The sequence below is a fragment of the Nansenia antarctica genome (genome assembly GCF_963989245.1).
Source record: "Nansenia antarctica genome assembly, chromosome: 2".
NCBI classification, from domain to species: Eukaryota; Metazoa; Chordata; class Actinopteri; order Argentiniformes; family Microstomatidae; genus Nansenia; species Nansenia antarctica.
Window position 1 is genome coordinate 35,111,182 of NC_137675.1, and position 11,205 is coordinate 35,122,386.

At 46.4% G+C, this 11,205-nt stretch overlaps 1 protein-coding gene across 1 annotated transcript in view; it reads left to right on the forward strand.

Moving 5' to 3' along the window:
* The window catches only part of myo15ab (myosin XVAb), a gene marked incomplete at both ends in the record, with an annotated part of 175,943 nt that overhangs the window by 143,528 nt on the left and 21,210 nt on the right, over positions 1-11,205 (forward strand). Inside the window, 4 exons of the mRNA XM_080523006.1 lie at positions 572-713; positions 7,241-7,352; positions 7,461-7,535; positions 7,822-8,027. Of these exons, the coding sequence (XP_080379132.1) occupies positions 572-713; positions 7,241-7,352; positions 7,461-7,535; positions 7,822-8,027 (535 nt within the window). The remainder of the gene's footprint in view (positions 1-571; positions 714-7,240; positions 7,353-7,460; positions 7,536-7,821; positions 8,028-11,205) is intronic.

Here is an 11,205-nt window from a genome sequence, read left to right on the forward strand (position 1 = left end):
TCACTGTTTACCTCAGTGTACATTCGTACGGTGGCCAGAGTTGGCCAGAGTTTTAAAAAAAACTACTCTCAAAACGCTTTTGACGGACGCGAAAAACGCAGAAAATCGAACCTGTTGCGTTTTTTTTTTTGATGGACGAATATTACGGATTGGTGTGCAAGCGTGGTTGACACAACATGAGTTCTAATTAATTTTTTTAACGGACGTAAAAAACGCACGTTAAAAACGCATTGGTGTGCAAGGGCCTTTAACCCTTGTAAAAAAAAAAGAAAAAGATTCTACTGTATGTCTGACTGGCCACATTTATTTGTTATTATGCCTATATTCATATATAATAATAATAATTATTATTATTATTATTATTATCAAAAGAAATGTATATGTTTGTATAAATAATTATATATATATATATATACTGTATATACGACATATTTTTATTTTTATTATTTATGTTGTAATGACACCGTCATTGTCTCCATGCTGTGTGTCACTATAGTTACATCTTCATAGTGATTGTGTGTGTGTGTTGTGTGTGTGTGTCTCCATGGTTACGTTGTGTGCGTCTCCATAGATACGCTGACATCCTGTTCGTGACCATCCCGTCTGACAACATGCTGGAGTTTAACCTGACCAATGAGAAGCTGATCCTGTTCTCAGCCAAGGCTCCACAGGTCAAAGCTCTCATCGACTACTTCATCACCGAGATCAAGAAGGTACCAGAGAAAAAGAGGGAGGGAGGGAGGGAGGGTGAGAGGAAGGGAGGGTGAGAGGGAGGGAGGGAGAGAGGGAGTGAGAGGGAGGGAGAGGGGAGAGAGGGTGAGAAGGAGGGAGGGTGAGAGGGAGGGAGAGAGGGATGGAGGGAGGGAGAGTGGAGGGAGGGGGACGGGCGGGTGAGAGGGTGGGAGGGAGAGAGAGAGAGGGGAGGGCGAGTGAGAGGGAGGGAGGGAGGGGGAGGGGGAGGGCGGGAGGGTTCGAGAGATGCGGGTTACAAAGAGGAAGAGGGAGGGAGATAATAACTTATTGTGTGTGGGCAAAACTGACAACTCCCAAGTCACTGACTCCGTGGATTGTGACGTGGAATGGAATGTAAGCCAATCAAGAAGCGAGCTGACTCTTTGCGTCTTCTTCTTTTCGTTCTTCTGCCCTGTCGCACATGGCTGCCTCGTACAGGTCAGTCAGGGTATTACGTTAGATTATGTTTGATCACGCAAGATTTCTGGCTTGGGGGATGAGACTCTAGACTGTCGTGGGACAGATCTTTATGTATGTGGTGTGCTGTATTGGGAATATAATAATAATATAATAATAATACACACCACACACAATACGATCAAAACTGTTCAATCTATGATTTTTTATCTTCATGTGTGGGGTCTCTCTCAGATAAAAAATCTGTTAAGATTTAGAAAATCTTTATGTGTGTACCAGGCATCATTGAAGTCCTAACGAGTAAATCACCTTGGTCTGGGCCTTAGTAATCATCTTCTCAAAAGGTAACAAAGAATAATCCAAAAGGGTTCCCAAACCTTTGCACAGGGCCCTTTCCCTTTGTTGTCATTTAAAAACTCTGAAAAATGAAAATAAAAAGAAGCCTTGCTTTAAAATGTGCAAAAAGGTGTCATGTTTAACTTTGTAGCATTTAGGGCCAGTTTCACAGACAAGGCTTAAGCCTAATCCTGGACTAAAAAGCATCTTCAATGGAGATTTTACATTGAAAGTGTGATTTAGTCCAGGACTAGGCTTAAGCCTTGTCTGTGAAACCGGCCCATAGTGTTCAGGTTTGCTTTCAATCACTTGGAGATTAATTGTAACAGACATTTGTACAATTACAATTGTACAATTACAGATTACAGGGACAGTCTCATTGGAGTAATTTAGGGCTAAGTCAAGGGCACACTAGTGGAGGTCTTTTTTTACGACCATCCATTTCGTGAAGGGGACATGTTGTGTTTTGTTCTACCTCAGGTAGGGGTATCTGAAAAACTAAAGCCCATTAGAGGAGTTTTGCCTAACTTGTTAACATTTTGGTTGGTTGATCATGTGACCACTTGTGTTGAGGTGGCCTCATCATTATTTTTTTTATTTTTTTTTCAAACATCTTATGTTTGACCCGTCCTCTATTCTTCAGTGTTTTATTTTCATACTCTTCAATACAAAGTTGATCAATATCCAAGAGGCAATTAAGAATGAATGAATGGTCTTTATTGTCATTGCTACAGTACAGGTACCAAACAACGAAATTTAGGAGGGGTTGAACACGTTTAATATTTACAATCGCCATTTTCCGAGCAGATTGTCGGGAGAAATTGACTCTTAACACACCTCACACCACAGGATAATCTTGTAGGATCTTGTGTCAGAATCAAGATAGTTCACTTCCACCATCAAGGAGAAGGCTACAAAAAACTCTTGCAACGTTTCAAAGTACCCATTTCCACTGTCAGAAACATCATCAGAAAATGGAAAATAAATGAAACAATTGAAGTCAAGGCAAGATCTGGAAGACCAAGAACATTTTCAGATAGAATGGCCCGAGATCTGGTGAGAAATGCTCAGAAGAACCCACACATCACTGCAAAAGAGCTGCAAAAAAGAGTAGCAGACACTGGTCTAGTTGTTCACAGGACAGCAATACAGCGTACCTTAAACAACAAAGACCTACATGGCAGAGTTGCCAGAAAGAAGCCTTTCCTAAGACCTCAACACAAAACTAAGTGTCTGAAGTATGCAAAAGAAAACCATGAGAAACCTGAAGCCTATTGGAACTCTGCTTTGGACTGACAAAACCAAAATGTAACTTTTTGGCCACAACCAAAGAAGGTATGTTTGGAGAGAAGAACACCTTGCCAACTGTTAAGCATGGAGGTGGATCCATTATGCTTTGGGGTTGTGTAACAGCTGGGGGCACAGGCAATATTGTGCAGGTGGAAGGAAGAATTAGTCAGGTTTGTTATATAATTTCGTGGGAATTTTTGGGGGATTTGCTAATCTATACATTTTTGGAAAGGGCATTGTATGAGGAATCAGAAAATATATGTTTCCATTTGCACAGATGTCTGAAAGGCGGCCATCTTGGCATTTAAGAAATGGCCGCCATAATACACACGTTTTGTAATATCTTGGCTTCTAAATAAGCTAGAACATTTTAACTGCTAAACCTACATTTTCAGGGTCAAGGAATCCAATGGTTGTAGTTACAAAGCTATTTTTTGTATTCTTTTTTTTTTAATATCATCACATAAAAATGTGTAACTTATAAGTTTAAGAAATTGTCGTTTTTCTATAACTTCCATACGTGAGTCCACAGACCACAGTATGATCACGACAACCTCCTGCATTAGATAGTCTCGATGTTATGATTTAAACTTTTGTTGGCTTTTTGGGGGGATTTGCTAATCTATACATTTTTGGATGTTATGGCAACAGCCAGCAACCAGTAAGGCAATACAGAGGCAGGTAAATCTTTAGCCTAATGGCATATTTAATGATCTTCTTTCGGCGTATGGGTAGTTGTTTTCCTCTCCACTCCACCATGCTCGGGGCCGAGGGGCTACCCTTTTACCACCCCGAGACCTGGTTGAGGGGCTCACCCGGGCTATATTTCTGGACACCCCTCCAGAAGCCACGTCATCGTCTCGTCATCTAGTACCGACAGAACATGCATCCCGTTGGGTGGGTGGTACACCGGGCAATCCAGGATAACATGGTCTGCGGTTTGGTCCTCTGCGCCACACTCGCACGACGCATTTGGGGCCAAGCCCCATCTGTGCATTGATGAGCGGAAACGCCCGATGCCGGTCCGGAGACGATTGAGCCTCACCCAGGATAGCCTTGGCAAGTCCATCCCGAGGGGCTCAGGGCCGGCGACTGGGATATGGTCGCGGAGTTTGGAGGTGTTTGCCTCCCACTCCGCGCGCCACATATAATCCGCCCATCCTGCCGCACTGATGTTAAGATCTCTGCATTGCTGCCTGAGATCCTGTGCGGCAGGCACAAATGGGTGTCTCGACTTGAGACGCCGGGAGGGCTCCGCTGTTATAGTGAGCCTATCGTGGAGCAGATGGTTATTAAGCTCCACGGCCCGGCAGGCGAGACGTGCTGTGGCTCCCATGCGGCGGAGGCCTGCGGGCTGGATGCCTGCTACGATGGGAAGGTTGTCCACGTGGGTAGGACGCAGGCATCCTGTCACAAACCGCAAGGCTTCGTTTATAGGCGAGTCGATGAGGCGGGTGTGGGCACTGCGACACCATACTGGGGCGCAGTATTCACTAGTTGAATAGAGGAGGGCTAGGGCTGCCGTGTGCAAGGTCTTTGCGCCGGCGCCCCAGCCTGAGCCAACCAGTCGCCTCATCAACGCCACACGAGCTGTTAACTTCTTGCGCAGTGACTCGAGGTGCCGGCGAAACGTGAGCGTCCTGTCCAATGTCACGCCGAGATAGATTGGCTCAGCGGAACATGGCAGGGGAGTTCCATCTAGGTATACTCTAAGCTCACATTTAGCCTCCCTGTTGTTAAGGTGGAAGGCAGCCGACACCGTCTTTGCCTCGCTAAGCTTCAATCTCCATTTCCGGAAGTATGCCACTAGTGTCTGCATGTCCTGGCTCAGAATCCCCTCCACAGACTGCCAATTTCCAGCAGAGTACACCACTGCGAGGTCGTCTGCGTAGGCGTACTTCCGCGAGAGTGTGTTGGGCAGGTCATAGGTGTAGATATTATAGAGGAGGGGGGCCAGGACCGATCCCTGAGGGACGCCGTTCTTAAGGCGTCGAAGCCTGCTTAGCTGTCCGCAACCGGTGGTAAGGGTAAAGCTGCGGTTACGGATGAGCTCCATGATCATTCTGACCATGTGCCTGTCCGGCAGCAGGCGGAGCAGCTTGCAGGTGAGGCCGCGATGCCATACGGTATCGTAGGCAGCCGCCAGGTCTATAAAGACGGCCCCGTCTCGAGGATCTTGAAGGGGATGCATAACAGAGAGATGGGACGGTAACTCTTAGGGTCCCCTTCAGGCTTATTCGGTTTAGGGATCGCAACAACTAGGGCTCTTCGCCAGATTTTGGGGATCTTGAGTTGGCGCAAACAGGAAGTGAGGAACGCTCTCAGGCAGGACTTCAAGGCGGGTGCGGCATGGAGAATAAGCTCTGTATATCATATTTAATGATAAAAATAGGGAATGAAACAAAATAAATGAATGGGAGGAATGTGGGGAGTGTATGGTGTGCTGGTTGTTCTGTTTGTGGGATGTGTATTTACTCTATGTGTAATGACAGGCGGGTTGTGTCTCTTGACTATGTATAAGCGTTTATGCTATGTGTGATGTGATATGTGAATGGCGAGTCCAATGCGTGCCAATGTGAGCTGGGCTGTTAGATTAGTTCATCATCATCACTTCCGTGCGTCACAGCTTGGGAATCGTCATCGTTCTGGCACTGGCTGCTGCACATGTCGTACAGGCTAAGTTCTTAGCTCTGCATGAACATCTGCCAGAAGAACAGTCAGTTTTGCATTTGCATTGTACCATCTCAATGATGGACTTTGGGGCTGGGAGGACGTCTGTGGTTGTTGGTTTAAGCATGCCATCCTCATGTTTGGAGTACCAATTTTGCAGGGGATCCAATTAGCCTATGGATCCTGCAGAGCAATGGCTGCCTGTGCCCATATACTTTTTTTTTTTAAGAAGAAGAATACCAAAAATTGCTTTGTAACTCCAACCATTGGATTCATTGACCCTGAAAATGTAGGTTTAGCAGTTAAAATCAATGTTCTAGCTTATTTAGAAGCCAAGATATTACAAAACGTGTGTATTATGGCGGCCATTTTGTAAATGCCAAGATGGCCGCCTTTCAGACATCTGTGCAAATGGAAACATATATTTTCTGATTCCTCATACAATGCCCTTTCCAAAAATGTATAGATTAGCAAATCCCCAAAAAATTCCCACGAAAGTTTAAATTGAAACATAGTGAACCTGACTAAATGGATTCCATCAAATATCAAGACATTCTTGAGGCTAAAGTTTGAAGGTCAGTCCAGAAATTGAAGTTGAAGAGAGGTTGGGTATTCTAGCAAGACAATGACCCGAAGCATACCTCAAAATCAACCATGAAGTACCTCCAGGACTTCAGAGTTTTTTCATAGAGGTAATGGGTGGGAACAATAGCTGGTTAACTCCACCCTAATCACTCCCTCAAGACAACCACACCCTCAAGACAACCACTCCCCCATTACACTACCTCTCATGATCTACCTGTCATCTGTCAGTGGGGTTGTCAGCTAACCCTCAGGAAACAAAATTGCAGGCTGACATGTTTAAATTGCTAAATATTAATAATAATAATAATAATTCAAGATTCATGATTTTTTATTGCCATGTGTGCCAAAAGTTTATTACATCCCATTACAAGTAAAAGAGAGTAAAATTAATGGCAATGGAAAAAATTAGGCAAGATACAATTGAGCAATACAATAATAGAATGGTAAAAAATAATAATGTTGTGTCCGTGTGCATGCATTTATCATTATAGTCCATAAAGCATCTAGTGGGACTTCGGTGTAGTTCCTTCCCATCCCATCTGGGCATCAAAGCTGTAATAAAAAAAGAAGACAGTACATTTAAAATGATTGCCCACTGTTACCAACACACCACTTTTACGAAATACTACCATCTTCATAAAAATAGAATTGCTTATACAATGACAATGACAAATACCTGAAAACATTTTTTTTCACAACAAGACTTGTTTGGCTCCATTGCGAGGTTTCACAATTGCCGACATGAGGACCTTTTAATGAAACGGTGTCACATATGAACTAGAGGTGTTCTGCCAGGAAGAATGGGAAAAATTCCCCAAACAAGAATGTAAAGACTCGTAGCTGGCTACAGGAAGCGTTTGCAAGCTGTTATAGTTGCCCAAGGAGGAGTTACAAAGTACTAGCTGACAGGGTTTCCAAACTTTTGCACAAGGCCTTTTTCCTTCTTTTATTATTTTGAAACTGTTAATTAATCTTGCTTTAAAATGTGATGAAATGTGTCATGAAATGTGTCATGTGTCATGACCAGTGAGGCCGGCACCACCAAAATCTGGCTACAACTTTTGCCCTCTCTCTCTCTCTCTCTCTCTCTCTCTCTCTCTCTCTCTCTCTCTCTCTCTCTCTCTCTCTCTCTCTCTCTCTCTCTCTCTCTCTCTCTCTCTCTCTCTCTCTCTCTCTCTCTCTCCCGATCTCCCCCCCCCCCCTCCCCCAGGACTCTGACTACGTCATAGCCGAGCGTCATTTTGTGACAGACGACCGCTCGCTGCTCAACTTCCATAAAGGTGACATCATCAGGCTGCAGGTGATGGACGGACTGGAGAAGGGTGAGGATATACGGCGCACAGGGATGACATCGCCACCGATCGGTGTGTGTGTATGTGGAACTGGTCAACTCATGTGTGTGTGTGTGTGTGTGTGTGTGTGTGTTGCAGGTCAGATCTACGGCTCTGTGGTGAGGAAGAGGGTGGTGTTTCTGGAGGAGCTGAAAAGAGACACTCCAGACTTTGGTGGGTGGACAGACACACGGACACGTTCAGCCATTGTCTGTGTAGCTCAGCATGGTGACATGTCTAGATGTCTGTGTGTGTGCGTGTATATGTGTTTGTGTGTGTGTATATGTATGTGTATGTGTGTGTGTGTGTGTGTGTATATATGATTGTGTATATGTGATTGTGTGTGTGTGTGTGTGTGTGTATATATGATTGTGTATATGTGATTGTGTGTGTGTGTGTATATATGATTGTGTATATGTGATTGTGTGTGTGTGTGTGTGTGTGTGTGTGTGTGGTCCAGGTTGGAAGTTCGGAGCGGTGTGCGGTCGTTCCGGGGCGTTCCCAGAGGACGGCGTGCGTCCGGTCGCCGCCCCCGACTTCCTGTCCCTCCCCCTGGACCGGGGGGCGGAGCCTAAGGGGGGGGCGGGGCGTGTGGCCACCTCCTCGGCCGTCGCCATCGCCGTGGCGTCAACCATGGCTGCACATGAGATAGACCCCACCCTGGAGGTACTAACACACACACACACACACTCACATGAGATAGACCCCACCCTGGAGGTACTCACACACACACACACACACACACACACACATGAGGTAGACCCCACTCTGGAGGTACTAACACACACACACTCACATGAGATAGACCCCACCCTGGAGGTACTCACACACACACACACACACACACACATGAGATAGACCCCACTCTGGAGGTACTAACACACACACACACACACACATGAGATAGACCCCACCCTGGAGGTACTAACACACACACACACACACACATGGGATAGACCCCACCCTGGAGGTACTAACACACACACACACACACACACACACACACATGAGATAGACCCCACCCTGGAGGTACTCACACACACACACACACACACACACACACACACATGAGATAGACCCCACCCTGGAGGTACTAACACACACACACACTCACATGAGATAGACCCCACCCTGGAGGTACTAACACACACACACACACACACACACACACACACACTAGCACACACACTCACATGAGATAGACCCACCCTGGAGGTACTAACACACACACACACACACACACACACACACACACATGAGATAGACCCCACCCTGGAGGTACTAACACACACACACACACACTCACACACACACACACACACACACACACACATGAGATAGACCCCACCCTGGAGGTACTAACACACACACACACACACACACACACACACACACACATGAGATAGACCCCACCGTGGAGGTACTAACACACACACACACACACACACACACACACACATGAGATAGACCCCACCCTGGAGGTACTAACACACACACACACATGAGATAGACCCCACCCTGGAGGTACTAACACACACACACACACACACACACACACACACACACACACACTCACATGAGATAGACCCCACCCTGGAGGTACTAACACACACACACACACTCACATGAGATAGACCCCACCCTGGAGGTACTAACACACACACACACACACTCACATGAGATAGACCCCACCCTGGAGGTACTAACACACACACACACACACACACTAGCACACACACTCACATGAGATAGACCCACCCTGGAGGTACTAACACACACACACACACTCACACACACACACACATGAGTTAGACCCCACCCTGGAGGTACTAACACACACACACACACACACACATTCACACACACACACACACACACACACACACACACACTCACATGAGATAGACCCACCCTGGAGGTACTAACACACACACACACACACACACACACACACATGAGATAGACCCCACCCTGGGGGTACTAACACACACACACACATGAGATAGACCCACCCTGGAGGTACAAACACACACACACTCACACACACACACACACACACACACATGAGATAGACCCCACCCTGGAGGTACTAACACACACACACACACACACACACACACACACACACTCACATGAGATAGACCCACCCTGGAGGTACTAACACACACACACACACACACACACACACACACACACATGAGATAGACCCCACCCTGGAGGTACTCACACACACACACACACACACACACACACACACACACACATGAGATAGACCCACTCTGGAGGTTCTAACACACACACACTCACATGAGATAGACCCCACCCTGGAGGTACTAACACACACACACACACACTTACACACACACACACACACACACACACTCACATGAGATAGACCCCACCCTGGAGGGACTAACACACACACACACACACACACACACATTCACATGAGATAGACCCACCCTGGAGGTACTAACACACACACACACACACACACACACACACACACACACACTCACATGAGATAGACCCCACCCTGGAGGTACTAACACACACACACTCACATGAGATAGACCCACCCTGGAGGTACTAACACACACACACACTCACACACACACACACTAACATGAGATAGACCCACTCTGGAGGTACGAATGCCGCTTTTCCACTACCGACCCGAACCGGGCCGCATTTGTATCCGAGCCGTGCCGTGCCGTGCCGTACTTTCAGAAACGCTTCTCCACTATACAGGAACGACCCGGGACTGTAGGAGGAGTTACGTGTCATAAGATTCCCCCCGCATTTCAAACCTGCAAACTGCGACACTTTAAATGAATGTGCAATAACACTATGTGCAATATGACAACCCTCGGGTACATAAGGTTCAGAGATAGGAAATGTTAGAATAGGTATAGCATAGCATAGAGTACAGCACAGTGTTTATTTGTATAGTATAGTGGACAGTGTACATAGCCTTTATTTATGTAAACCAGCTCTTTTCCCTTCTTGTTTTTAGTTTTCTTTCCTAGCACCAGGGGAGCCCCCCCTCCCAAATTTCGTTGTTTGGTACCTGTACTATATCAATGACAATAAAGACCATTCATTCATTCATATACAGATCAGCGGGGGGATGCGATAAGAATTATGTCAAAATGCAGCACTATCAGCCCCGCGGTGGCGCAGCGGTCTAAGCATCAGTCTCTGGTGCAAGCTGCCCACCGGGGACTGGGATCGAATCCCGGTCTCGCCAGATCCGGATATGGCCGGGGCCCACAGGGAGCGGCATATTGAGCGGCCGCTCCCAAGGGGGGTATAGGACTATTTCCGGACAAGGATCCGTCGCTTAACACCGCCCCCGGGGTGCCGGAATAACGGTGTCAGGCTTGAGGAGCCAGACAGCTAGTCTGCCTGGCTCTCTCCTCTGGGCTGCCGGCCACGGGGTCGTGCGGCGGATCCTACGCAATAGGCAGGGGATAATTGGATACTAGGTTGGGTACAATTGGATACTATATTGGGTGAAAAAAGGGGATAAAATAAAAAAAAAAAAAAAAAATAAATAATAATAATGCAGCACTATCGTGCACAGATCAGCCTTACAACATGTAACGTTAAGTGCCTTAACTTAAAAAAGTGAAACTTCTCTGCTTTCAGAAACTGTTTGAATTTTTTAGATTGGGCATATAGTTCATGAATTACGATAGTTTGAAGGAACGCTGTAAAATCCTGTCTGCACCTCCAGCTCCGGTTTCAGAGCAAGATGCGAATCTATCGGCATTAGTCAAATACATGCTCACATCCAGTCATCCGCTCACTGCTCTCCATCAAAAAGGGCACATCCATCAAT